Below are 27099 nucleotides of genomic sequence, written 5' to 3'. Positions count from 1 at the left end.
CTGTGGCATGCATGCAGGATCTAGATTCCCAACCAGGGATTGAACCCGGGCCCCCTCCATTGGGAGCACAGAGTTTTACCCACTGGACCACCAGGGAAGTCCCCAACCTTGTGAACTTTAATCACAAGTATTTCTGGTTTGCTCCAAGTGCTTGACAAGCCACACTGACCTTATAAAGGTCAATCAAGCCTCTGCCAGCACCAATCTGGTGTGTGGTCCAACGAAGCTGGCACTGCCAGGGTAAATGTGGGTCACCGAGGCCAAGGGTGGAGAGGGCCACCAGAAGAAATGGGGTCTTCTTGCCTTCTGTGTCTTGGGCACACCAGACCCTGGCCAGCAAAACTCAGGGTCAAGCAGAAGCAGGTCTTTGGCCAATGGCTACTTTGTGGCTCAGTTACTGGGTGATACCTGCTCCTTGCTGGAGCCTGAAAGCCCTAGATCAGGGGTCAACAAACTTTTTCTGTAAGAAGTCATATAGGACTTCCCTGGTGGTCCAGTGGTTAAGACTCTGCACTTCCACTGCAGGAGGCACAGGTCTGATCCCTGGTAGGGGAAGTTCTGCATGCCGCATGGTGCAGCCCTCCAAAAAAAAAAAAAGTCATATAATGGGGGGGGGCAGCTAAATTAGGAGTTTGGGATTAAAATATACACATTACTATATATAAAACAGATAACCAGCAAGGGCCTACTGTACAGCACAGGGAACTATATTATCTTGTAATAACCTATAATGGAAAGGAATCTAAAAAATAGATGTATATGTATAACTGAATTACTCTGCTGTACACCTGAAACTAACAAAACATTGTAAATCAACTATATTTCAATTTAAAAAGGCACATAACAATATTTTAGACTTTGCAAGTCATAAGGTCTCTGTTGCACCTGCTCATCTCTGCCATTGTAGTGTGAAAGCAGTCAATGAATAGCTGTGGCTGTGTTCCAATACACTTTATTTACAAAAAGAAGCAATAGGTCAGATTTGGCCCAAGGACTGCAATATGCCAACCACTGACCTTGAGGATACTCAGGAGATGACCTGGCTGCCGAGGGGACTATGCTCCTCTGTGAGATGGAAACTTCTAAGGTCTGGTGTTTTGCTAAGAGTTGTACATGGGTGCAGAACAGGGCACTGTGTGTGTGGAGTTTCTGACCAAGTGGTGGGTGCTGAGGCCCAAAAGTGGAGGCTGCACTGGAATAGGTAGAGCCTCCTCCTTCATAAGAAACAACTGCTTTATTCCAGATCAGGCCCAATCCCCCCACCCCCACAGTCCCTGGGTGGGCACTGTCCTTACTGGGCCCTCAGGAGCCCTTGTGCTGTGGCCTGACCACCAGCCCCTCTCTGGTGATGGCCCAATTGTAGCTCTTGGGGGAGTCCAACGCTTCTTCCACCCGCGCCTCCACGTTCTCTCGGGTGATGAAGTTTTTTGCCTCCTCCTATTGGAAGAGAGAAGGCCAGCTGAATGGGAGCCCTCAGAACATGCCTGCTAGCCTTTAGCCCACTGAGGGAGGGGCTCCAGCTCTCCTGTGGGAAAGATGTCTGCAGCCCAGGTCTTCTCTGAGCACCCCGCTGACCTTCCAGTGGAAGAACATCAGGCAGCTTTGCCACTTTCAGTTCTCTTAGACAATCCTCCCCTGGACACTTCGGCCAAAACCCAGACACACCAGCTGTGACAATTCACTGGGTGGAATCAGTCTCTCAATATTGCCTAGATCTCTCAATGTCTCTCAAACTGTCCTTCTCCCTCTATTACTTTAACTCAAGCCTCATTCATTCTCGCTGGATCACTTCTAACTGGTCTCCCTGCTTTTAAGTCTCACACCTGCCATCCCAGGCCAAAATGTTTAAACCCTTCGGTGACTTTCCCACCCTCACGGCAAAATATAAACTCCTTGGGGAACGCGGGGGCCAGTCTCACAGACAGCGGCTAGCCACGTGAACACTGCAGTGTCAACTCTCACCTCCGGGTCTTCACGTCTGACAGGCACTCTCCCTGCACGCCTCCTCTTCCAAATCCTCACTTGCTAACCCCGTGTCAAGACTCAAGGCTACTCTCTTCCCTCTGCATGTAGCCGGGCCCCACCTCCCCCACCTGGCTGCGCGCAGGACTCGCGGCACCGGTGGAGTTCGCGGCCTGCAGCCCCACCCTCTGGAGACACGGCCCACCTGCAGCTGCAGCACTTCACGCTCCTTGAGCTGCGCCCAAGCCTGCGCTTCTCGGGCCTGCCGGGCCTCCTCCTCCGCCTGCCGCCGCTCCTGCTCCCGCGCCTCCTGCCGCAGCCTGGCCATCCTGGGAGGAGTGAGAGGCCGAGGTTGAGCGTGGCTGGGTGTCTCCGGGCCGGCAAGGTGGCCCCGCCCCGCCTCCCGCCCCGCCTCCCGCCCCACTCACCGCAGCTCGCCCAGCCGCTGGTTCTCCGCCTGGTTCCAGGCCATCAGCTCGCGGTGCTCAGCGGCGTCCTCCAGTGCCTTGCGCTCTGCCAGGACCCCGGCCCGGGCCTCGTGCACCTTCTTGCGCACCTCGGACACGAACTCCAGCCTGGACGGAGACGCGCCCAAGGTCGGCACTCTCTTCGCCCGCCCGCCCTAACACACACGCCGGACGGCACCGCCTCCCCCTCCGTCACACACACCTGAGGGCGCGCACCGTCTGGCGGTACTGACGGTAACGCTCCGTCAGCACGAAGAATTCCGCAGGATCCACAGCGGGGGGGGTCGCCACGCGCCCGACCTTGGACTTGGCCGGCGGGTCGTGGCGGGTCTTGCGGCAGCGCACGGGGAGCAGAAACGGGGCTGGGGGCCGGGCCATGGGCCGCGCGCCCCGGGCGCTCAGCGTGCGAAGCATGGCCAGACCGCCCAGCGTCCGGCACGCCGCAGGGCATTACGGGGGCCCGGAAGTGGCCGCGGGGCACCACGGGACGCGTAGTCCGCGGGCTCCGCCCCCACCCTCTGTTGCCCGCTGACATTTGCGTCCGCCCCCGCCCCCCGGAACCTGGCTGTGTCCTCTCTGCGGGGCCGGGTTCCGACCTGCATCCCTCCAGCCCCCACCCGGGGAAGGGTCTCAATGGAGAGAGAGGGGACAAAGGATGCAACAACTTCAGGGACCTCACACCTTTACTGGAGGGCAGCGGGGCGCGGCGCTCGGGGTCGGGTCTGCGGGAGGAGGGGGCGATCATTCCCCCGGACGCTCTGGTCACCTGACCGCCGAGCTGCGGCCTTACCCTCCCCCTCCTCTTCCCTCGCCTCCCGGCTTGGCCTCGCTGCGCAGGATTGGCCGACGGCCGGTGTTGCGGCTCCCACATCCTGCGGACGCCCCCTAGCCTCCTAGAAGACCCAGCCTGCGGGTTCTCTAGCTCATTGTGCTAACGGGCGTTGCCCACCTGATATCTAAAAACCGGAGCTCACACCGACTGAAATTAGGCGATAAGGTCTTGCCTTATAGGAATTTACGCTTTCTCCTTTAGTTATCGTGCTCCCATGGTGCACTTTAAAATACAATTTGCAAAATAATAAACCATCTCCCTACACCTATCTTCTGCTATTGGCCTTGGGGAGCTCTGCAATCACTGAGTCATTCCCAGTGCACGTATCAATGACCACCTGGTTATCGGGGCCGTACTGCGGAGTGTGAGGTCGCACCCCTCACCTCTTTCCACTGGCTGTGGGCCTGCCCACCTTGAGCCACATTGGCTTCACTTGGCTGTCTAGAAGTCTGGGGGACTTCACAGCCGCCACTGTCTTATTTATGGAGGTTTTTAGTACCTCCTTCTAGTCCACTAGTGACTTCTAATCTTTTACTTTAATCTAACATAGTATTTCATCATAAATTGTCTAGGATTGGGGCTTCCCTGGTGGCGCAGTGGTTAAGAATCCGCCTGCCAGTGCAGGGAACACGGGTTCGAGCCCTGGTCCGGGAAGATCCCACATGCTGCGGAGCAGCTAAGCCCGCGAGCCACAACTACTGAGCCTGCGCTCTAGAGCCCGCGAGCCACAACTACTGAGCCCATGTGCCACAACTACTGAGGCCCGTGCGCCTAGAGCCTGTGCTCCGCAACGAGAAGCCACCACAGTGAGAAGCCTGCGCACTGCAATGAAGAGTAGCCCCCCTTCGCCGCAACTAGAGAAATCCCGCACACAGCAAAAAAGACCCAAGGCAGCCAAAAATAAATAAATAACTCAGTGGTGTATCATTCCCCCTCACCCCCAGCCAGTTCTTAGCTGGCCCCTAGTGGCCAACGCTGGGGGCCTTTCACTCTACTTACCAGCAGTGTCTGCACCAGGTGCTGCTTCCTGCAGAGGAGCCACCGGGCCATGGTCCTACTTTCCCTGGGCACACTGTCCTTATGGGGACCCAGAACATCGCTTGGGAGGTTGGGGACAATTTGGCCTGGGCTGTGAGCTGCAGTGCCCAGAACCCTTCCTTAGAAGGGAACTGAGGCTGCAGCCTGCCCTCCCCACCTCCACCCAAGGCTTGAGGTAGATGAAAGAGCCCCAGCCAGCACCTTCTTCTTCTCACTTAGGCTGGGGAGACCCTTCAACTCACGTGGGGGCCCAGGAGTATGTTGGGGGTCATGGAGTGAGCTGGAGGCTTGCTTTCCTTCAGGGTGCCAGCTGTGGGACCAGTGCTGAGCCTTCGAGGGTTCAGGGTGGGTGGTCAGCAGCAGCACCAGGAGGCCTAGCCCAAAGCTGGCCATGGCAGGGCTGCTCCCAGGGACAGTGGACAGCACTCGAGGAGTGCTCCCATCCGTACCCCCTTCCTCTTCCTCCGGGGTCCCCTTGGACAACTGGCGTTGCAGGGGCAGCTTCAGTGTCTCCTCATGTTCTTCTCTCTTCTGCTATTGCTCCTTATACCAGGACTACAGGGGTCTGGACCCTGAGGGCTCCTGGCAACTAGCCACCTCCCAGAACCCCTGGGGCACAGAGGCTCCCCGCTTTGCCAGTTGAGGGCCTTCCCCAGTAGGGCAGGACTACCCTTTCTTCCCTCAGGGATCCCAGAAGTGAGAGAAGGTTGGAGAGGGGAACAGAGGAGTTGTTCAAGAGACAGGCAGCAGTGTGGGGGCATCTGGGGCACCCAGTGCTGGGGGATGTTATTGGCAGGCCCTCAGCTCCTTTTCCCTGTGGGTTGCTATCTCTCTTCCATGGCAGTTGGGGATGTGGAATGGATGTGTGGTGGTTACAGGGGCAAGGGTTTCTACCCCTTGTCCCTCCCACGCTAGGGGCAGCAGGCACAGGAATAGTGTTGTTGGGGAGAGATGAGGGAAAGGGGGCTTTTCTGGGCATGGGTCAGGGGTAGAGGGACTTGGGAGGGGGAAGAGGAGCAGTGTACCATGCACCCAGAATAGAGCTCCATCCCGGAGCCCCAGCCCTGGGGAGGGCAGCCTTTTCACTCACTGAGGGAGAGCTGTGGATGAAGTGGCTCCTTTGAGGTGGCTCCTCCAGGCAGCAGTGGAACCCAGGCAGCCAGACCCAAGATTTATTGCTCAGGTAGTTCCACCCACTGCTCTGGGCCCACAGACTCCAATGATGTCTCAAAGAGGGGACGGGTGGCAGCTCGCCACCAACTCTCTTCCCTTCCCAGTGTATGTTCAGCTGCTGGTCCTGGGGTCACCAGACAGACGCCTCCTTCTTCCATCTTCCCAGGGATCTGAAGTCACAGGACTCCTGCTTCAGCCTGGCCTATGCCCCTGAAGTCTCATCTAGCCACTTCCCTAGCTGCATTCTCAAGCTCCTGCCCTTAGGTCTAGAAAGCCCTCACAGCCCTCTCTGACACAGCAAATTATGGCCCTAAGAGAGGCAATGCCTGGGGTCTCCCTGAGTCCCACCCAGCTCAGGACTTTCTCTGGTAAAAAAGTGGGGGCCTAAGAGTGAGGAGCCCAGCAGCCTGTTAAGAAGTCTGGGGAGAGCTATGACCACTCTTCCTGAGGGCTTGTTTGCCCACTTGTAAAATGGGTTGGGTGGGATGGTCCTCATCCACACACCTGGGCACCAGGACTGGGTCACTCCAGGTGGAAGTAGGTTTGGGTGGGGCATAGCTACCCCACAGGTGGCCTCTCTCTCCTCCAAGCAGGTCTCTGACAGGGGGCCCAGTTAAGGGGGCAGTGCAGCCTTTGTGGGCCTATCCAAAGGTGGTAGGAATAATTTTGTCCCTCAAGGTTCCAACCCCTCCTCATCCTGTACTTGGCCCAGGACCATTCATGGATTTGGGCACAGCCCCTGGAATGCCAGAAACGGCTCCCGCCTTAGTCTGCATCAGCTCAGCTTTCCGCTGCCAGCCACCAGCCTCTGGGGGGCAGAGGCCAACTTATAGGGTTAGCCAATCTCCGCCTTTGGACAGCAATTTGAACAGCAAGTGCGAGGGCAGGGTCAGGCTGGGCATCGCAGTGGCTGGTCACTGGGAGAGCAGGTGTGTCAAATTCTGTGGCAGAGATGGGGGAGATGACATCATGGGCACCTCGACTTCAGCTGCCCAGGCAGAAGGGCATGGGTGAATTTCCAAACTGACTTACCTGAAATGAATATTTGGACTGTATGATCAGTTAAACTGTTTTGGGAAACAGATTTTGTCCCTTTATGTATTGGTTAACCAAGTAAATTTTAGGAAAACATTTGCTTTGTGGTTTAGTGAAAACAATTCTTTGAGTTCAGTAAACTAGCTTAGTTCTGGTTTGGGTTTACAGAATGTTTTATTCAAAGGCCCTGGTGTTTATTTTAAAAAAGGAATGGGGTGCCTTTATTTTTTCTGTAATTTGATTGTGGTTTTTCCTGAAAAATCCAAACAAGAACAAGCTTCCCAGGGGAAAGCTTCCCTTTCTTTCTGGCCACATACTTTGCCTTTCAGGAATATTTGCTTTCCCCTTCCAGATTATAAACTCTGGAATTCATCCTTGTATCCCTCTCAGCAGGACACAGAAAGCCATTTGTTCAGCACTGAGCTCTAGCTCACAATCAGCCCTGAGGCCACATTATTCCAGTCTGGGGGCTGCTGTAATCAGTTGGGAAAGCAGAGGTTTTGAGTTGAATGCTCAGGTGCTGTAGGAGCACAGAGGGGCACACCCCCTGAGCAGGTGGTCTGGGTGAAGGATGGAGAGTTAGGTAGTCTCAGCAATAGGGCTGCAGTGGGTGCTCTAGGGTAAGAGACAAAATGGAGAAGAGCTAACACAAGAACTACGGGGGGATCTGTGGGGGGAGCAGGCCTGTGGGTTTGGTGCTCAGTGGGAGTAGGGCTGGGACGGGGTGGGTGGGGGCAGAGAATGTTGGAGGCTGAACAAAAGGGCAGTGGGCTTTGGCGACTGGGCAAACCGCTGGGTGTGCAGAGCCCGAGACTGGTGCCTCTGGGCCACCCTGTGGAATCACAGTAGGAAGCAGGGTGTGTGGACCAGAAGCTCAGGGCTGGAGGAGGGCTGAGGGTCCACACCACACAGACTGCAGGAATGCCTGACCTCTGAGGAAGGGGGCTGTGGAGGAAAAGCTACAGAGTGAGGATAAAAGTCAGGAGGCAGTCATTACACCAAGCAGGGTGCTAGTGGACAGGGAGACAGTGGATCCCTGGGGCTCAGCACTGAGGATGAAAGGGTAAGGAAGGAATATGCGGGAATGGAAGAACTTAGGCATGGGGGAAGTGCTTGCTTTTTCTTCTTTTAAATGAAAGACGAGCATATTGGGCAGGTGGGGGTAGAGGATGAAGGAAAACCCAGGACAGAGACAATTTGATGAAGTGAGGTCTCTGCAAGTGTGGCAGGCCCCAGAAGTTTGGGTGTGCAGTGGGCACAGTCACAGCTGACTGGCTGAGGAGTGGGCACTAGATGAAGCAATCTCCTCTGCCCTTCCCACACAATTGTGCCATGTGAGCCTCAATACACTTCCCTTTGAGCCTGTCGGGTTTATGTCTCCTGACACCATGTGACCTCTGAATAATACAGGAAAAGAAAGAGGTGAAGAGGGAGAGAAGGAAGCAAAGAGCTGGGATAATTCCTGCTTGAAGATGTCTGTTTAGCAACCAGGGGATATGTTCGTTGCATGGCTTGCTGACCCACGGCTTGCCCTCCTCCATCTGCCTGGACATGGTTACACAGAGGCACCAATAGGTAGCTTGCAAAGAGACAGGGTTTCCTTCCCAAGCATGGCACCCCTCACCAGAAATTCTTTAGATTCTGTCTTTGCTTAATTTATCCATGCTTCTTTTAAACCTCCTGACTTTTGAGTTTATCGCCCCTTACAGTTCCTTGGTTCCTACAGAAGGACCAGAGTACACCTACTGACTTACACGACTTCACCCCTTGCAACCTTCCAGAAGGTGGTCTGTCGTGGCTCCTGGGCTTCGTGCATACACCCTGAATATGTGGTGCAGAACGTGGCTTCTATCTTGGAGCCACTGCGTCTTTGCTTGCCTGGAATCTGAGGCCCTCTGTAATGCTGCTCCGCTGATCTTTCCTCCTTTCGCTCATCTAAACTTCCAATATCCCGCAGGTCCAGTTCAAGTCCTACCTCCTCCAGCAAGCACGGCAGCAGTGATCTCTGTGCATGCCTCCATGGGCCAGATGGGGGTGCCACCTCTCACTCCTGGCAGCCCCGAGGTGCCCCTGGCCCCTGATCCTTAAGAAAGGCCCCGAGGGCTGCAAGGTTCTCTCAGCCCTGCACTGACAGTCATGGCAACCGGTTTCCTCTCCTGTTCCTGTGTTGGGCTGATCATGAAGAAAGGAGGCCATGAACAGACACACGCTCCCAGCTGTGCCCTCAACTAAAGACCACATTTCCCAGCACCCTTTGTAGCTCAGTGTGGTCTTATGACTAGGTTTTAGCCAATGGGGTATGAGTGGAAGTGAAAAGTGCAACTTTTGCTTCATGTCTTTAAAAATGAAATTGTTTGCCCAAGCTCTTTTTGCTTCTCCATGGGAAAAGACAGTGACCTCAACCATGAGGATGAGAACAACATCCTAAGGGACACTGGGACCATGAGATGGAGGATACTGGGTCTCTGGACTGGGTAGACTGTTAACATGAAAAATAAATGAACATCCACCTTATTTAAGACACTCTGTCTAACATGTTAGGCTCAATTTCGAGTTGGGATTTAAGACTCCCACCATCCTGGCCTCTGGATCTGAGGCACTTCCACATAAAAGTCCTGGAAATGAGGACAGATATGAAAGGAAATGGAAGTGGTTTAACACAATAAGTGTAGATATAAACACTTGCTCTGGACAGAGCGACATGATCCAGATAGTTTTGCAGCAAAGCACCAAGGACTGGAGAGGTCAAATTGACTCAAAGCCGAAAGCCAAGCCACCCCTCTCTCCTCCATGCCTCTGTACTTAGGGAAGCAGTGAGGACCCTGGCCATCTTCCCCAGGGAGCAAGGCTGGCTAGGACCACTGCACCAAAGATATGCTGGGAGTGAAAGAAGGGTCCTGATAACTACCTAAGAGCTAGAGGGGCTGTGTTTGTTGGAAAGAAGGAGCCAGGGAGACTGTGCCCTCTCTGCAGCCAGCTAAGACAGAACAGTAACGGCAGGGACGGGAGTGGCCCAGGAGAACCCCAGCCCTGGTATGACTGCCCCACCCCAGACAAAGGGAGAGACGTTTCCTCAGGGAGTCAAAGCTTTTATTACCTGATAATCCCTAGTGTGGTGCCAGAGATACCACTCTGGTCCCTCTACTCGCCATGGTGGGATGTAGGCGGTATGAGAAGGTGGGCAAGGGTGGAAAGGGGAGAGATTATTTACAGAGCAGGGAGGGGAGAGCGGTCTTAACTGGGGGCACTGGGACAACCAATTTCCTCAAGAGTTCTGATAACTTTGTGCTTTTTTTCTTAGTTAATGCCTAGCTACCTGGAATGAGTTTTGTGTTTCTTCTTTAGGAAAAGATGTATAAACCAAAGAACAATAGAGCCCAATTTCCAGGCAGAGGATTTCATGATATCAATCCAAACATCACACTATTTAATTCCCCAATAAAACATTGGAAAAAGGACTATCAGTACTAACACATTTACATATAAAATCTCCACCTAACAGGTAATAGAAGCCTATGTACCAATTTCTAAAACAGTTGTAAGATATATACACAATTTTGGGTATATTAACAAAACAGAATATTACAAAATATTAAAGGCAATTCTCCTGTCCACGGGGCCTCATCGCTTCTCACTTGAAGTTGGCGTAATCTGAGAACGCATCAATATATTCCTGCACCACCTTGTAGCAGAACTCATACTGTTCCTGCAGAGTGAAAGGTGGGGGAAAAGGCCAGGGTAGTTACTGAAGAGAAAAATGTACCTGCAGCTCCTGACAAACCCATTTTTAAAAAAATGGAAAATTAAGAGGAAATGAATGTTTTTGGATTTCCACCTGAGCCCTGAGCTGCCTGCCAGAGTTCTGACAGCATTCCCCTCTGGGCTGAGTGCAGCTACCTTCTACAGATAGAAGAGACTGGACATGCAGATGGCGGTCCTAGGCCTGCAGAGGTCAGACATGAGCTCATGTCTGTCCACATACTCAGTGGTTACTGGTCATCTAGGCTGTCAGGAGACCTGTTGAAAGGGAGCCTGAGGAGAGGAGGTACTCCTGAGTCTTCCCCACCTTGGACCCATGGAGAAGTGAAGAGCCCCATGGGGCACCTGGGCACCCTCTTCTAGCCTTCACAGAGGCCACTTGCATCTCTTACTGGTGTGGGGCTAGGTTATGCCCCCACTGCTCTCCTGCCTCCCAAAGCTCATTCTGTTTGTCTGAGGCACCTTGAGGAAGGATGAGTCTGTGGTTACACAGTCTTCTGACTATCAGATGGGCCCCTCAAAAGAGCCTCCCCCCTGAGGTGGCTTTGGCAGAGGAGCTGCAGATGGTGTGGTGGCATGGATAAACATGCAGGGCGGCATACCAGTGTCTGGACCATGTGTGGCCTCTGCAGCCGCAGGCTCTTGACGGTCTGGAAGACATCCAAAATCCCCTCTGCTTTCACCCGTTCCAGGACTGTGCTTAGGGCACAGAAGGTCCCTGTCCGTCCTGCCCCCGCACTGTAACAAAGCAGATACACTTATCACATCTGCAATGGCTCCCTGTGCCAAGGAGGCGAGTGACAGTGACAATGAGCAGATAAAGGCTGAGGCTGGTGCTCCTGGGAAGGTCAATCATCCAGTGGAACTGCTGGGGGTGGGCACAGGAGCTCACACAACTCTGGGGAGGTGGGTGCACCCCTGCTGCCCTTCTCGCACGACCCATTCTGCTTGCTGAGGGGCTCACTCGCTGCGCAGTGGTGAAGAACCTCACCCTCACCCCCAGCACTGAGGCTTCGCTGTCCACCTACAAACAAGCCGGGGTTGGGGTGGGGGTGGGGGAATCCCCTGGCAGTGGTTAGGACCCCGCACTACCAATGCCAAGGGCACGGGTTAGATCCCTGGTTGAGGAACTAAGATCCCACATGCTGTGTGGCGCAGCCAAAAAACAAACAAACAAAACACACAAAAAACAAAAACAGGCCTGGGGGGCCCTGGCCTGCTGCTCATTTATGTCAAGAGTTCTGGCCCCTTCTTTCCTGCCCCTCTGCACTGGTATATGGTTGCTGATTCTTTTCCATGCTGCTCATTTTCTTCCTAAATCCCAGGAATCCAGACTCTCACCTTGACACGGTCCACCTGTTCAATGTGTCATCACCAGACCCTTACTGAGTGCCTGCTGTGTGGTAGAGACTGCGGTGGGTAGCAGTACCCCCAGACAATAAGATATGCAGTATGAGAAGGAAAAAGAGAACAGCAGTTCTAGGCAGTGTGGGGAGAAGTGCTATTGTGAACAGGGTGGTCAGGGAATGTGAGCAGAGACCCTGAGAAGGTGAGGACAAGGCCCTTGGAAATGAGCATCTCAGGAATGACGCAGGAGTGTGTCTAGGTGCTGAAGCCACTGTAGCTGCATCTGAGGGAGGGAGGGAAGTGGGCAGGGTAAGGTCAGGGCCCTCAGGGAGAAGGCCAGGCCCCCGGTGCACTCCCTGCCTGGCCTGAGCAAGGAGCCCTCAGACATGTCGTACCTTGTGAGCCAGTGTTTGGATTCTGAGTAAAGGAGTGATGTGGTCTGACTGAAGTTTAAGAAGGAGCTCTCATGCTGCTGTGTTGAGAATAAACTACAGGAGGAAGGGTGGGAGCAGGGAAACCAGTGAGGCCAGTATAGTTACTGAGGAGAGAGCATGGTGGCTTGGACAGAGGGCCATGGTGGGGGGAGTGATAAACACTTGATTCTGAAATTATTTTGCAGGTAGAACAGATGTACATGTGTGAGAAAAAGAATGGTTCCAGGCTTCTTATCTGAGTTAAGTGAAATACCACTTCTTGATGTGGGGAAGGCTGTGAAACAGCAGGCTGGGAAAGAAAGATCGGGAGTTCTGAAATAACCCTTTAAAACTGAAGAGGCCCAAGTGGAAATGTTGAGTAGGTAACTGGATATATAAATCTGGAGTTTAGGGGAGAGGGTGAACTGGTGATAAAGATTTGGGAGTTGGTATTAAGCCAGGAGATTGGATGAGTTCACCTAGGAGAGTGACTGTCAGTTGACAGTGGTCCAAGGACTTGGCCCTTGACCACAGATGGGGAGGAATTAGCAAAGGAGACAGAGAAGGAACAGCCAATGAGGACAAAAACCCTGGAGAGAAGCTATGCTGAAAGCATTCCACAGAGAACCAAATGACCAACTGTGTCTAATGCTGATGAAAGTCAAGGATAATGAGTTAGGAAGTGATCACTGGACTCAGCAATGTGAGGGTCATAGGCGGCCCTCACAGGGCAGTTGCAAGGGAGTTATGTGGGGGGTTAACTGAAATGGGCTCAACAGAGGCTGGGAAGAGAGGAACTGGAGAGTTAGTATGAACAAATATTTTGAGAAATTTTACAATTAAGGAAAACAGAGAAATAGAGGGTAGCTGGAGGGGAACTGGAGGCAAAAGGTTTTAAAAATATTAAAATGGGAGAAATTATAGCACATTTTTATGAAGATAGTAGGTATCCAGAAGAAAACCTGATGATGTAGGATAGTGAAGTCAGGTCCCTGAAGAGACAAAAGAGGATGGAATTGGTATCCAAGTGGAGGGTGGGTGTGGCAGACTTTAGCTTGACTCCCAAGATCCCTGCCTCCTGGTGTTCACGTACTTGTGTGCTTCTCCTCCCCTTGAGTGTGGGCAGGACTTGCGATGTACTTCTAACCAACAGAATGTAGCAAGGGTGATGGAGCGTATACAATTACATGTATGTGATTATGTTACGTGGATCATAATGTCTGTCTTGTAAGGAAATACTCTCTTCTTTGTTGGTTTGGAAGAAGCAAGCACCCATGCTGGGAAGGTCCACCATGTGGCAAGGAACTTCAAAATACAAAATTCCACAAGGAACTGAATGCTACCAACAACCAAGTGAGCTCAGAAGTGGATCCTTCCCCAGTCAAGCCTCAGATGGGACCACAGCCCATCTGGTCAACACCTTGACTGCAGCCTTTTGAGACCCTGAAGCACAGGACTCAGCTAAGATGTGCTCAGATTCCTAACCACAAAGACTGCAAGATAAATGTGTGTTGTTTTGCGATGCTAAATGTGTGGTAATATTATTACACAGCAATAGAGGACTAATGTAGCTGACTTCAGAGAGAGTTCAGACAACTCATCCACTGAACAGGAGGGATGCAGGGTCCACAGCACTAATGCAGGTAGATGGGGAGCTGTGGTGGTTAAGAGCAAGTGGAAATTCTCTGATCGCTTCTTTTTTCCTAGGCAAATAGAAAACATGGTCATTTCTTAAATATGAGGATGGGAGAGGTATTGGAGGTTTGAGGTTTGAGAGGAGGATGAAATGATCATCCAGGACAAAGGCTGGCAGGCTTTTCTGTAAAGGGCCAAATAGAAAGTATCTTAGGTTTTGTTGGGAAGAGAGACAAAGTCAAGTTACAACTGCACAACTGTGCTTCTTGTGTGCTGAGCAGCAGTGTGAGGTAGTAAGAGTACCACGAATGGTCTCAATACTGCTGCTGGAGCAGGACAGCAGCCACAGACAATATATAAGCATAGCCATGTTCCAATAAAACCTTATATATGAACACAAATGTAAATTTCATGTAATTTTCACGTTATGAAATATTCTTCTTTTGATTAAAAAAAAATTTTTTTTAATGTAAACACAAGTCTTACCTTGCAGGCCCCCACAAAACCATGTGGCAGGCAAGCTCTGGCACTGGGCCCTAGTTTGCCTACCCCTGGTCTAGAACAGTGGGAGATGCAGAAGGACTGCAGGGCAGCACTAATGGCCAACGATGAAGTCATCAGAAACGTAAAATGAGGCTTGTAACATGGTGCTTTTCTTTAGCCATATTCAGCTGCATGGTGCAGGGTAGCTAGAGAATCTGGGGTTTGCCAAGAGAGGGTGACTAAGGGAGGGAGGAGCATGGGAGATTTAAAAGTGTGGGCAAGGAAGTATTTATTTTTGTAGTTCAAGGAATCCTTTTAATTTGCCAATCCAATGGACAAAAAGCCATGTTTTACTGTTTTCATCCCCATTTCTCATATTGCTAATAAGGATTAGCATCTTTTCATGTTTACTGTACATTTGTATTAGATGGTGGACTTTGCCACTTTTTCTTCTTAAAAACATTTTTTCAAATGATTTATTTTTGTACGGGTAATAAATTAGCATAGTTCAAATTTCAAAAAGGTCAGAAACAGTGGAAAGTCTCCTTCCTACTCTACTTCTTCATCCTTTTAGTTTCTTCCTGGGAAACAACCAATGTCATCAGGTCCTTGTGTGTCCTTCCAGAGATAATTTATGCATATACCCACATAAACAAATTCTTTCCCTGTCTCCCACTGCTTTTCTCACTAAGCAATAAACCTAGAGGATTACTGAATACCAGTACACAAACAGATTTCTAATTAATTATCTGAAGCTCTGTAGTATGAGATATATCAGAGCTTACTGAACCAGTCCCCTATTAATACATGTTTAGATTATTTACCATCTTTTTTTCAATTTTTTTTGGCTGTGCCGCATGGCATGCCAGATCTTAGTTCCCCAACCAGGGACTGAACCCGTGCCCCCTGCAGTGGAAGCCCAGAGCCTTAACCACTGGACCGCCAAGGAAGTCCCTACCATCTTTTACTATTATAAACAGTGCTTCAATTCTTGTAATTACATATTTCATTTTGGCCATTTGAAGAACATTTACTGGATACATTTCTAGAAGTTCCTTTGCTCACTTTTCTATCTTCAAAACCAATTTGTAGGAATTTTAAATATATTCTTCCTTCCCTTTTAAAAGAGATTCCCTTCCCCCAATTATAAAAGCAATACAAACTCAAGGTAAAATTTTTTCTAAAATGCAATCTCATACAATGTGCCCCAAACAAAATCCACCCCCTGCCCCATGGGTCCCCTTGCTATCTTTCTTCTGTCAGTGACACCAGCCATTACCCAGCCTCGAACCTAGGAGACTCCTCTTTTTCACAGCTATGTTTATAGTCTTGCTCATTTTTCTTCTAACTGTTTTCAAAATAGTTGCCCTTTTCTCTTTTCCTGTGTTTCTTAGGGAAACAGGCCTCATTCCCATGTTGCCCAACTGGTCTTCTCCACTGTCAGTGTCCCCTGCTGTTCCCCTTCTGCATCACCTCCCCTGCCCAATATCTTAACATTAGGGACTGCTGTTCCCTAGCACTTAAAGTGTGAAGTTCTTATCATCTGGGCCTGTCCTGGTCATCAAACTTGATTGCCACGTGCTCGCCAACATCCCGCTCTTGTCTGGCTTTCCTCACTGTCTGATACAGGCTCCCATCACACCCCTCTGCCTGCCTCCCATGCCTTTCTCTCTCTTCCCCCTGAGGGTTGGGGTGGGCATACCTGCAGTGCACGGTGATGGGGTGGTTCCCTGACTGCTGCTGCTGCTTCTGCACGGCTGCAATGATGCTGATCATGCCCTTTCCATCACTGGGGATGCCCACTTCAGGCCAGCCATGGAAGTGGAACTGCCGGATCTGCCGGCTCTTGTTCTCCTTTGGAGGAAGGAGGATCAGAGAGGTAGGTGCAACCCTGCTTTCCCTGTGGGAGGAGCCCACCCACCAGGCATCTTACCCTGGTGTTGGTGACCAGGAGGTCTCTGACGGTATAGCTCTCACATTCCTCCTCCTTCTTCAGCTCCACTGTGATGTCTCCATAGGACACCAGTCCATCAGAGGGCCAGTACTGGGCACACTTCTCCTGGGGGACAAATGGGAGAGGTGAGGGGCTCAGAATACCATGTGTGGTAAAAGCAGGGCTGCCCTGTGAGCAGACTGCTCCTCTCAACAGAGCCACTTCTTACACCGACACACTTCTTCCCCAAGGTGTCAAAAACTCAGAGGGTCCTTCTACTACTTAACATCACTCCAGTTTAACTTCTGATCCTCAGCAGGACATCCATATTGAACAACTTAAGTCCACTCATCACTTAACCTTTTGCTATTATTTATAGTCTAATTTGCAACACTGACAGGGTCTGTGAAGAACTCTGACCATCAGCTCATAGCTGCATCTAACACTCAATGGCAGGGTGGAGGGAGAGGAGGAATCAGTGTCTTTGTTCCAATTCCTTTTTCTTTGCTCCTTTGAGGTGTTTCCACATTTGTAGTTACTTATGTATGTCAGACCACTAACCCAGAAAAACTGAACCCAATTACATTCTCACCCAGCCATGGTGCTTCACCAAAGCCCAGTCCACAGTATGCTTTCATTCCTTTCCTCTTTAACACTTTTTTTTTTTTAATGTGTAACTTCTATTTTCTGTTTGTTTTAATTAATTTTATTTTTGGCTGCATTGGGTCTTCATTGCGGTGCGTGGGCTTCTCTTGTTGTGGAGCATGGGCTCTAGGTGCGAAGGCTTCAGTAGTTGTGGCACGCAGGCTCAGCAGTTGTGGCTCGCGGGCTCTAGAGAGCAGGCTCAGTAGTTGTGGCGCACGGATCCGGACCAGGGCTTGAACCCGTGTCCCCTGCATTGGCAGGTGGATTCTTAACCACTGCACCACCAGGTAAGTCCCTCCTCTTTAACTCTTTAATCTGCAGTGGCACGTTATAGTTGCTAGCTCTTGTGTTTTTTGTCCTTGTTAGTGAGCACAAGATGGTTTACTGTTGTCTCTGCTTGCACCTGGCTCAGTTCCTTCTATAGCTCCTTGCGGGCAGGGGCTGCCTCTTTTCATCTTTGTTTTCTCAGCACCTTGCACACTGCCTGCATCTGGTAGGTTCTCAATAAGTATCTGGTAAATGAATGCGTTTAATGTCTGCAGAACAAGCCAGGGTATAAATACATAAACAAAACAAAATACGGTTATGCTGTCCTTCCTTTAGAGCATTTTAGGGGAGATTTTAGATACTTCACTGTTGGCAATTTAAAGATACTCAACCATATGGGACTTCCCTGGTGGCGTAGTGGTTAAGAATCCGCCTGCCAATGCAGGGGACACGGGTTCGAGCCCTGGTCTGGGAAGGTCCCACATGCCGCGGAGCAACTAAGCCTGTGTGTCACAACTACTGAGCGTGCGCTCTAGAGCCCGTGAGCCACAACTACTGAAGCCTGCGCGCCTAGAGCCCACGCTCCGCAACAAGAGAAGCCACAACGAGAAGCCCGCGCACCGCAACAAAGAGTAGCCCCTGCTTGCCGCAACTAGAGAGAAAGCCCGTGTGCAGAAACGAAGACCTGATGCAGCCAAAAATAAAATAAATAAATAAATAAAGATACTCAACCATAAATGTACTCTATGTTCATTAGAACAGACTTGGGGAAATTAAATACAAAAATAAAATCACTGATAGTCTCTCAGTCCGAATAAAATCAGTATTAAAAGTCCATTTTAATGACTTTTCTTGCTTTTCATGTGTGATCATTCTTTACCCCCTTTATAAATGACACTGAGCTCATTTTAAAACACGGGATTATTAAAGTGGTAGATCAAGGAAATGTCACAGACCAGTGCTTTTCAATGTGTGCCCACTAGGAGCCCTGGGGATACCCTGAGGGTCAGAGCTCTGGGCCCTCTCTTCAACCAGAACAGCTTTAGAAAAATCTAATTAAGCCTCACCTTAAACAGAGACTACATTGGTTTTCAGGGCTTGGTGGGTGGAGTGAGCTTTGTTACCACAGTTCCTTCCCAACACTGCCTTTATACAGTTTTATCAGTCAGAACTAAAGACTGGGGCTTTAAAACCATTAGAACTGCTAAGATACAAACAGCTTTACAGCAACAGCGTGTAGGAGCTAGAATCACACTATGGCAAGAAAAGGAAATATTAATGGTCCCACACTTAACAGCCTTCAGACATTTTAGATCTTCTTAGTTTAGGAAAAGAGGCATAACAGAGAAGAAAAGGGGCAGACTGGAAGGAGGACTCCCAGGGATGCAGAGTTGAACCATCAAGAATCCCCTCTTGGCTTCCCTGGTGGTGCAGTGGTTAAGAATCCGCCTGCCAATGCAGTGGACACGGGTTCAATCCATTCCGGGAAGATCCCACATGCCGTGGAGCAACTAAGCCCGTGCACCACAACTACTGAGCCTGAGTGCCACAACTACTGAAGCCCACGCGCCTAGAGCCCGTGCTCCGCAACAAGAGAAGCCACTGCAATAAGAAGCCCGCGCACTGCAACAAAGAGTAGCCCCTGCTCGCCGCAACTAGAGAAAGCCCGCGCACAGCAACGAAGACCCAACGCAGCCAAAAATAAAAAGTAAATAGAATAAAGATAAATTAAAAAAAAAAAGGAGTCCCCTCTTTAGGGAATTCCCCAGTGGTCCAGTGGTTGGGACTCTGCACTCCTACTGCAGGGGGCATGGGTTTGATTCCTGGTCGGGAACTGAGATCCCACAAGCCACGCGGTGTGGCCAAAAAGAAAGTCCCCTCTTCAAACTCTGGACAAGGAGTTGGTCAACAGTGAAAGCATGTCTGCTCTGGCTGCCTAATGGGGACAACCAGCCAAAATGATTACCTGTGGTAGGACCAAGAAGTTAGATCAGTGCTGTTGTAGGGTGAATTTCAAGATGACACAGCTATTGTAGGGAAGCAGGTATGGTGTGCTGAGAGAAAGCAAGCCTGGTAAACTTATGGGGATAGGATTTAAGGGACGACATGAAATAAAGAGAAGCCACATAAGATGATCGCAGATGTTGGACCGATGGCAGGAAATTACCCTACTCAGCCAGGTGAAGGCTTATTTAATTTAGCCCTCTGGGTGGGCCCAACAACACAAACAGAAAAAATCAGGTTGGGCTTAAATGGGACTTGACTCCTGAGGTGCCTCTCATGGCTGTGGGGAAGGATATGGCAAAAAGAGCTGTAACAGAATCCAGAGCAGGGGCCAGCAGTGGCTGTACCCACTGTCGCCCAGGGCTACAAATGCCTTGGTATCCTGCTGAGGATGGAGACATGAGAGCACAGAGCTGGAGACTAGGCCTGTGGGGAATGCAAGGCTGTGACAAATATGGGACCTGACCCTCAGGGAGTAGAGGCTGTGGCTCACCTCAGAATCTATGCTCCACTCTGTACACAGAGGGCAGACGGGGATGAGGGAAAATGGAAACTAGGAGACTTAAAATAAGCAATGGAAACAGGAGAGGAAGAAGGACCCAATTCAAGTCTTGGGACTGGATTATCAACAGGAAAAGTTTCTAAATTTTGAATGCATGGGTAGATTTTCCCTCAAGATGAGGAAGCCCAAAGAGGATTTTAAGACAATGAGTGATATAATTAGATTTATATTTTCAAAAGGATCACTGGCCTCCATGTGGAGAAGTGACTAAAAGGGGATGGGAATGGAAGCAGGCAGACTGGCTGCCAGGCTACTTCAGTGATGCAGGTGAGAGATGATGGTCTGTATGCGGGTGACAGGAGTTACACTGAAGAGAAGTGGATATGCTCAGCATACATCAGGACTCACTGACAGACTGGTTGTGGAGAATGAGAAAAGGAGAGGAATAAAGGTAACTCCTAGACTTCTGATGCGAGCATCTGGGTGGAAGGTGGTACAATTTACTGAGATGGGTAGGGTGGGATGAACCAGTACGAGGGAAAGGAGGAAACCAAATTTTATTTGGGCCATATGAAGTTTGAGATTCTTAACAGACATCCATGAGAAGATATCAAGTAGCTGTGTGGGTACACTGGTCCACAACTGGGAAGATGGGGGGTAACTGGGCTAGAGACATAGATGTGAGAGCCCCTGACATACAGATAGTATTTAAAGCCACGGAGTTGGATGAGATCCTCAAGGAATAGTGTATCAAAAGAGAACAAAAGTGGGTTAAGGCCTGAGTGTTGGACACTCCAATGATTAGAGGTCATGCTGAGGAGGAGGAGGTCACAAAAGAAATAACAAAGGAGTTGCCAGGCCAGTGAGCGGGGAGGGGGTGACATCATCGAAGTCAAGGGAAGAAAGTGTCTTGAGGAGGAAGGAGTGTGTGTTGACGGTTTCACACGCTGCTACAAAGGAACAAGAAAGACAAGAAAAGAGAAATAACTTTTGCATTGGGCAGATGACGGTCACCGGTGATCTTGACTGAAGCAGTCCCAGAGGAGTCAAGCCTAGAAGGAACAGGATGAGGAGAGAATGTGAGGGGAGAAAGCCAACGCTTTTTAAAGGAGTTTTGCTGGGAAGGGGTCCAGAGAAATGGGATGGCAAATGGGAGGAAATGTGGGGTTAGGAGATCTTTGTTTTTTAAAGATAGGAAAGTAACAATAGGCTGATAAGAGTATAGAGGAGAGAGGGGAACTATTTACGGATGGAGGTGAGAGAAGATAATGAGAGCAGCAACATCCTTGAGAAGACAGAGGAGAGGAAGGGACCAGGGCACAGTGGCTAGTTGGACTGAGAAATGTAGGAACACTTTTCTACTGCAACCAGAGAGAAGACAAGAGAATGGATGAATGGATACAGATTCATCCAGCCCCAGGCTGGCTGCTTGGGGGTAAGAAGATGAGAGCATTCTTGTCTGCTTTCCTGGAGAAGAATGAGATCAAAAGATAAGGTGTGAGTGTGATGGGACAGGCAAGAGGGAATGTTGAAGGTCTGAGGAAAGAGAAGGAAGGGTAGTAGGATTGGTAGGTGACACTAATTACACATATTAGATTTGTGGTCACAAATTCAATGTGAGACCACTCAGCACCATTTTGCGTTTTCTCCCAGTAATGTCTGATACCAGATGCAGGCATATAATTGAGTTTAATAGGGTAGAGACCTTGCCATGAAAGTAAGAGACCATGAGGGAATAGTGGATGTTAACAAGGGAGGGATTATTAAGAATGACAAGTCACAAAAACTCTTAACAGAGTAAGAAGGAAGGTGGGGACATGACTGGGGTGATTGAGATTGAGAAAATGGAGGAACCAATGTATCTAAGGACCTGATGAGGACAAAGAATTACTGGAGTAAGAGATGAGAAGTAGTGAGGTGAAAGGACAGGAGATGGTAACAGGGCGGGATGCCTAATGTTGACATTCCAAAGTCAGTGCAGATATGGGGGATGACAAGGTTGTGGTTTGACCATGGAACTGGATGGCTAAGGAGGCTGAGAAGCTGAAAGACAAGAGTAGATGGATCACCCACATACATACTTTTGCCTCCAAGAATAGAAACAGAAATAGGAATCAAAAAAGGGGCAGCAAGCCAGGTGTTGGAGTCATCCGTGGGTGACTGGAGATGAGGAGCTTGGGAACTGGGGTTTAATCTAAGATTTATATTTTCAGGTTATGGACTCTAGGTATTGGTATCCCTAAAGAAGCTGAAACAGAGAAGTTTTTCAGTCTTTTCTCTTGCTGTCTTTGTTTACCCTCTTTCCCCTAGATAGCACTAAGTTTCTTGCTATGGTCTGGGGTTGAAAACAGTGATGGTGATACAGAGCTTTGTGGGCAAGGGTCTAACAAGGGTCTATCATGTTTTACTGTCTCTCTGGAGAAGTAGAATGTGGCCTTGGGTTGAGGTGACACCATGCAGAAACTGCTAGAGCTGCTCTGCCCACTCTGATGATGATGGTGGATGCATCAAGCTGCAGCTGATGAGAGGAACTCAGGCCTTACCAAGCCTCTTGGTGTACCCCCCTGGTTTAAATGGTGCAGAAAAATAAAACAGGGAGAAGAGAATTTTAGGTTTTAATTCCTTTGGAATTTTAATGTATACAGAATTTACATTTTTGGATCAGACTTTTTCTCGGAATTTAAATTGGGGGTAGGGAGTGGTGTCAGAATGTATAAATGGAGACACCCTTCATTGTCTCATTTAGGCTTACTGTGTTAATATCTCTGGGAGCTACACTTGATAAGATGAATGGGAGGTGGAACAGAAAGTAAAATTTTATCTTAGAGGCCGGTGAGGCTGGTAAAGAATGTTACTATAACCTGTTCTGTTCCACTTCAGAAGCTTCTGTTTCACTGGCCCTAAGACAGAAGCATAGGCACAGGCACAGTGTTAGTAGGTAGAGGGGAATGGGCCTCATCCAACTGACTGCAGGCCTGGCCAACGGGCAGGAAAACTTGTGTGTGCATGTCCCCTCTCTCCCCACCTCTACCGGTGAGAAATGCTTCCCACCCTTCTGCCCTGTACTCTCACTAGGTCTACTTCAAGGATGGAAAAGCCTGACAATCTGACTAGACAGAGTCTGAGGTATTCACTGGGCTGCTTTTTATTACAGGGCAGTGGACTGAGAATGTGCTCGCCATTCCAGCTTTTTCTGCCTGTTCTTTGGACCTGCCCATCATAGATCCAGAGGGTGGAAGTGTGGAGGGAACCTCATGTAGGTCCCTGGTCTATATGTACGTTCCCTCACAGCTTATCAGAGAGGGCCAGGAGACATGCACCTAATTCCTGATAACAAAGTAGCTCATCCCCCAACTGGCCTTTGTCACTCAGGTGTACGCTTCCTCCAAATCTCTCACCTCATCAGTATTGTTATTAATGATAGGTGAAGACCTATAATGTATGTCTGTTGATTAGGTACATGATACAAATCTGAGAAGAACAACTAATGAGTTAAATGATTAAATCTGAAAAAAATCTTGACATAACGGAACATCAGGGTGAGCAAATATCAAGGCTGTATCAAGGTTAAAATAAACAAACTGCCCAAGTACAGAATGGGAAAGATGTGGCTTGGAAAAACTAATGTAAAAAACGTATTTAATTCTTCCTCTCCCCCCTTCCCCCAGTCCAGTCCACCCCACCTCTGCACCATCTCTTGGGGCAGACCCCTTCTCACCACCCCTGCTGAGTCCAGGCCACCAGCATTACTGTTGCAGCTTCCTCTCTGCTTCTGGCTTGCTTGCTCATTTCTAATCTGTCCTCCTCACCAGAGCCAGATGGATTTTAAGAAACCTACAAATCTGATATTGTCAAGAGTTCTTAAACTGCTTTACAAAATTCAAACTCTTCACTATGGCTTAGAAGGACCTTTTCCCCCGGGCCCCTGCTGGCCTCTCCTGCTCTTTCTCTCGATTCTGACCCCTGTTAAGCTGCGCACCAGGCATCATGGAGCACCCATTTACTGCACTGTGCACCACAGCAGAAAGAGTCTGAAGATAATAAGCACTATCTGAACACAGACTGAGCCACACAGTAATACTGAGGGGGGTGGGGTGGGAGGTGGACACAGAAAGAGTGACTCCTGAGATTGAAAGTGCTCAGTAGAGGCTGCAAGGTTCTGACTCAGGAATAGTGTTAAGAGATTTCCTACACTGAATGGGAGCTGGCCTAGGGGGCCTCTAAGGTCCCTTTATATTCTGAGTATGCTGACAATTCTCAAGGGATTTTTTCTTTAAAAGATTTCCTTGTTATTGAATGTTAACTTACAAGTTTCTTGTTTTTGTTATTTCTCAAATTCTATTGTTTTCTTTTGTGTAGTCAGCAAAGAAGTGACCCATCTTCCCACCAGTCTTCTAGTTAATTTCTCTGGCTTGGAAGGCACTTTCTCCTTAGAGACACTCACACAAGCTCCATGTGGGAGCCTCAGTCTGTCTCTGTATCCCTCCTCTCACTAGTTCTGCCCTGCCCGTGGAGGTGGGGTGCAGAGGGTGTGCACAAAGCTAGGCTTGGGGAGACTGTATTCAGGAGAGAAATGAGAGGGTGTGAACCGTCTGGGAACCGAATGGAGGCTCAGACCAGTCCTGAGAGAAGCTGACTGTTCAGATACCAAGCAGCTGGGCAATGGCTCTTTGATTAGTTTAAGTCAAAGAAAAAGTCCAAATACCCTCTTAGCACCCCCCCCACCCCCCCTTTTTTTCATGTGTCTTTTGTCTCCTATGGCCCAGGACCTTTTTGAGCTCACCTGGCCTCTCTCCTCCAGTTCTGTTAGCATCACGATAGAGCAGGATTTCCACTCCCAGATCATTCGCCAGAAGTCCTCAATTGTGTGGAGAAGAGGGCCCTGGCTGGCGATGTAGGAGTCCTTCTGCCGGTAGCCCTATACAGTCCAGGTCAATGGCAGGAGTGAGATGGTTTGATCAGGGAGGGGCTAGTGGAGAAGACAGGCCACTGGGATGGGATGGGGGCTGCCTGGAGACAAACACATCCCAGGCAGAGCTCCCCTTTGGCCACGGACCAAACCCTGGCTGGCATGCTGGTCTTGTAAGAAGATGAGGGAAGTGGGGCTGGGGCTAGGATGGAGACAGCAGGAATGGGAAGGACCAGAGGTTAGTGTTTTTAGTCTTTGGTCTGTGCTGTGAACTTTTCCTTCCAAACTGGTGTTTGCCTTCTGTTCCCTCACTTTCTGCTCTTAGGGGCCCTGACAGACCTAGTGCACAGGAAGGGTATCAGTTCTGTATTTGATGACTGACTCAAAGACCACCCTTCCAAGCATTGGGAGGGCAGCACTGCAAGGCCCAGCTGAATCTCCATGGAGTGTTGGGAGCTCCGGGGACACAGCCACCACTTACATCAATGAAGGATGCGTTCACGTAGTCTGTGTTCTCCTCACCCCTCTTAACTGGAATGATCACTCTGTTGAATTCATCTGCAAGAAGGACAGCAGCTTGTGGCTCCCCAGCATCACCTGTCCTCTTCTCCCTCTCTTTCCATCTATCCCCCCCGACCTCAGCTCTGAGCAGATATAATTCCAGCTGGGCAACAACATGCCTGTTCCTAGCCTAGGAGGCAGAAAATCTTTGGGCTTCATGCTCTTTCCAGAAGCCACTGAAGAACTGGGAACAATAAGAGACAATGCCATAATTCTTGTCTCCAAGCTGATCATTACCTAGTACCCAAGAAGTTCAAAGGGTGAAGGGAAAGGGGGATGGGGCATTAAGGCTTTGGGTGGGGAGAGGGCTCTTACATGGAATGATCTGTAAAACCCGGTTCTTCTTCATGTTGGCTGGAAGGTTTCCGGTCCGCATCTTGTCATTCTGGATTTTGATTGATGTTAATTTCTGAATTGGGAAGGGGAGGGGAAACATTACTGATCTCAGTAACTGAACCTGACAAGATTATGTCTGTCACTGGACCTGCATCCAGGGCACACTGGCATACTGCTCTTCTCAGCAGAGCCCTGACCTCCATCATTTCCACATGTTCTTATCAGAACACAGTTTTTCTGTCTTTAATAAGCCAAGAGTGTTTGGGAAACACTGTTTTCCCGGCTCCTGTGGACCATTCTGGGATTCCCTTAGATTGAAACTTTATGATCCTGGAACAAGTAATCTAGTCTTATAGGAGACAGTGTGCCCTTCCTCCCTCTTCTCCCTGCTGTTCTACTCCCAGAGGCTGTCTTAGATTCTTTAGAAAACCTTATTCAAATATATATCCTCCCTTCTCCTTATTCCAAGGTTCCTTCTTGATTTTTGCTACTCAAAGTGTAGCCCATAAACCAGCATCAGCCTCGTCTTGTTATATATGCAGAATCTCAGGTCCCAACTCAGACCAGCTGAAACAGAACCTGCATCATAATAGGATCCCGAGGTAATTCATGTGTACATGATAGCTTCAGGAGTGCTTTAAGGCAGTTGGTCTTCCCCATCCCAATCCAGAATCTCTTGCTTCTGGGAGCACTTTTATTGATGAGAGTGTGACATGTCCCTTAGGTGTGTTGAGAACCACTGTCTAATGGCATACAGCAGGGGTCAGCAATCTATGGTCCACGAGCCAATCTGGTCTGCTGATTGCAAATGAGGTTTTATGGAAACACTGCCATGCTCATTTGTTTACGTGGTGTTTATGGCTGCTTTTGTGCTATAACAGCAGCGCTAAGTAGTTGCAAATAGAGACCGTATGGCACGCAAAGCCAAAAATATTTACTTTGCAGAGAACGTTTGCTCTTGCTGTACATTATAATTACCTGGGAGGGGGAGCTGGGGGACTTAAAAAAAATACCATTGCCTGTTTTTGTTTTTTTCCCCCCCTAAACACAACACAAGTGACTCTAACATGCAGGATGGGTTGAGAATGACTAGGGTATGAGTAAAGGGCCAGAGACCCACCTCCTTAACCACCCACATGCTTTGCAAGGGGATTCACCATTTGTTGGTAAATCCACAAGGAGTCAAGCATCCTGTATTCTGTAGGTCACACAGATCCTTCATCCTGAAAGAGCTCAGCTCCAACTTACCTTAAACTCCTCCTCTAATCCATTGTTGCTGGACCCTGGGATTTTGTTGTAAATTTTCTGCAGATGTGTTTCTAGAGAGGTGACTTCCAGTTCTGTATCTCCATAGAGATAATGCTCCAGAAGGGCTTGGTATATGAAGACGTACTGCATCTGAAATGCAGATGATGCCCCAGTTCCCAGTTACACACATGGTCCTGGTGGTGCCAGAGCACTCTCTCCCACTCCCATTTCACTTCAGTCCACTTCTTCAATACTAGCAGAGATAAAATGATTCACTCTTGTCCCAATTCAGGGAGGCAGGACTCGAAAGGCATGAGTCCCTCTGGGGGTGCTTAAACTTGGAAGGGAGGGTCCTACTCTGGTACCCTCCTGGAGAGGACAACTCCAACTCCTGCTCATTCAGAGAGCACAGACTGGATAGACTGAGGGGCTGTCAAATTCTGGTGACACACAAAACCTGTGCCAGCCCCCCTCCCCTCCCAGTGCTGTGCCCTTTGAACTCCATGCCCTAACCACAGAGCTGATCTCCCTGTTGCTCCTGGACCTGGCT

The 27099-nt window shown here is 49.6% G+C and overlaps 3 protein-coding genes across 7 annotated transcripts in view; all 3 read right to left on the bottom strand.

The window, feature by feature from the left end:
* Nucleotides 1-936: 936 nt before the first annotated feature.
* On the bottom strand, nucleotides 937-2896 carry MRPS26 (mitochondrial ribosomal protein S26). The gene is made up of 4 exons (XM_036824179.1): nucleotides 2632-2896; nucleotides 2391-2537; nucleotides 2168-2291; nucleotides 937-1437 (listed from the first exon to the last, which is right to left on the bottom strand). Exons 1-4 carry the CDS (start codon nucleotides 2841-2843, stop codon nucleotides 1303-1305), a joined length of 618 nt encoding a protein of 205 aa, XP_036680074.1. The 5' UTR covers nucleotides 2844-2896; the 3' UTR covers nucleotides 937-1302.
* A 503-nt stretch (nucleotides 2897-3399) lies between these two features.
* Nucleotides 3400-4692, bottom strand: LOC118881598 (progonadoliberin-2). The gene is made up of 3 exons (XM_036826730.1): nucleotides 4542-4692; nucleotides 4261-4397; nucleotides 3400-3408 (listed from the first exon to the last, which is right to left on the bottom strand). The coding sequence occupies exons 1-3, from the start codon at nucleotides 4690-4692 to the stop codon at nucleotides 3400-3402; spliced, it is 297 nt and encodes a 98-aa protein (XP_036682625.1).
* A 4887-nt stretch (nucleotides 4693-9579) lies between these two features.
* PTPRA (protein tyrosine phosphatase receptor type A) overlaps nucleotides 9580-27099 on the bottom strand; it is a 191238-nt gene continuing 173718 nt past the window's right edge. For all 5 annotated transcript variants that reach the window (XM_036825606.1, XM_036825608.1, XM_036825605.1 and 2 more), the window contains 8 exons: nucleotides 26550-26699; nucleotides 25281-25374; nucleotides 24886-24962; nucleotides 24279-24413; nucleotides 16078-16203; nucleotides 15847-15998; nucleotides 10869-11004; nucleotides 9580-10213 (listed from right to left, as the gene is read on the bottom strand). In XM_036825606.1, coding sequence (XP_036681501.1) covers nucleotides 10139-10213; nucleotides 10869-11004; nucleotides 15847-15998; nucleotides 16078-16203; nucleotides 24279-24413; nucleotides 24886-24962; nucleotides 25281-25374; nucleotides 26550-26699 — 945 coding nt within the window. In that variant the 3' untranslated portion in view covers nucleotides 9580-10138. The remainder of the gene's footprint in view (nucleotides 10214-10868; nucleotides 11005-15846; nucleotides 15999-16077; nucleotides 16204-24278; nucleotides 24414-24885; nucleotides 24963-25280; nucleotides 25375-26549; nucleotides 26700-27099) is intronic.

The sequence above is a fragment of the Balaenoptera musculus genome, chromosome 15 (assembly GCF_009873245.2).
Source record: "Balaenoptera musculus isolate JJ_BM4_2016_0621 chromosome 15, mBalMus1.pri.v3, whole genome shotgun sequence".
Lineage (NCBI taxonomy): Eukaryota > Metazoa > Chordata > Mammalia > Artiodactyla > Balaenopteridae > Balaenoptera > Balaenoptera musculus.
Note: the sequence above shows the minus strand (reverse complement) of the source record. Positions and strands in the feature narration are given on the sequence as shown.

What these genes read in the sequence shown, in the direction of transcription:
- MRPS26 (XM_036824179.1), bottom strand. Translation starts at nt 2,843, where the DNA reads ATGCTTCGCACGCTGAGCGCCCGGGGCGCGCGGCCCATGGCCCGGCCC. An exon ending in CAGCGGCTGGGCGAGCTGCG is followed by an intron (nt 2,292 to 2,390) that starts GTGAGTGGGGCG and finishes CACTCCTCCCAG; the next exon opens with GATGGCCAGGCTGCGGCAGG. An exon ending in GTGAAGTGCTGCAGCTGCAG is followed by an intron (nt 1,438 to 2,167) that starts GTGGGCCGTGTC and finishes CTCTTCCAATAG; the next exon opens with GAGGAGGCAAAAAACTTCAT.
- LOC118881598 (XM_036826730.1), bottom strand. Translation starts at nt 4,692, where the DNA reads ATGGCCAGCTTTGGGCTAGGCCTCCTGGTGCTGCTGCTGACCACCCAC. An exon ending in ACATACTCCTGGGCCCCCAC is followed by an intron (nt 4,398 to 4,541) that starts GTGAGTTGAAGG and finishes TGGGCACTGCAG; the next exon opens with CTCACAGCCCAGGCCAAATT.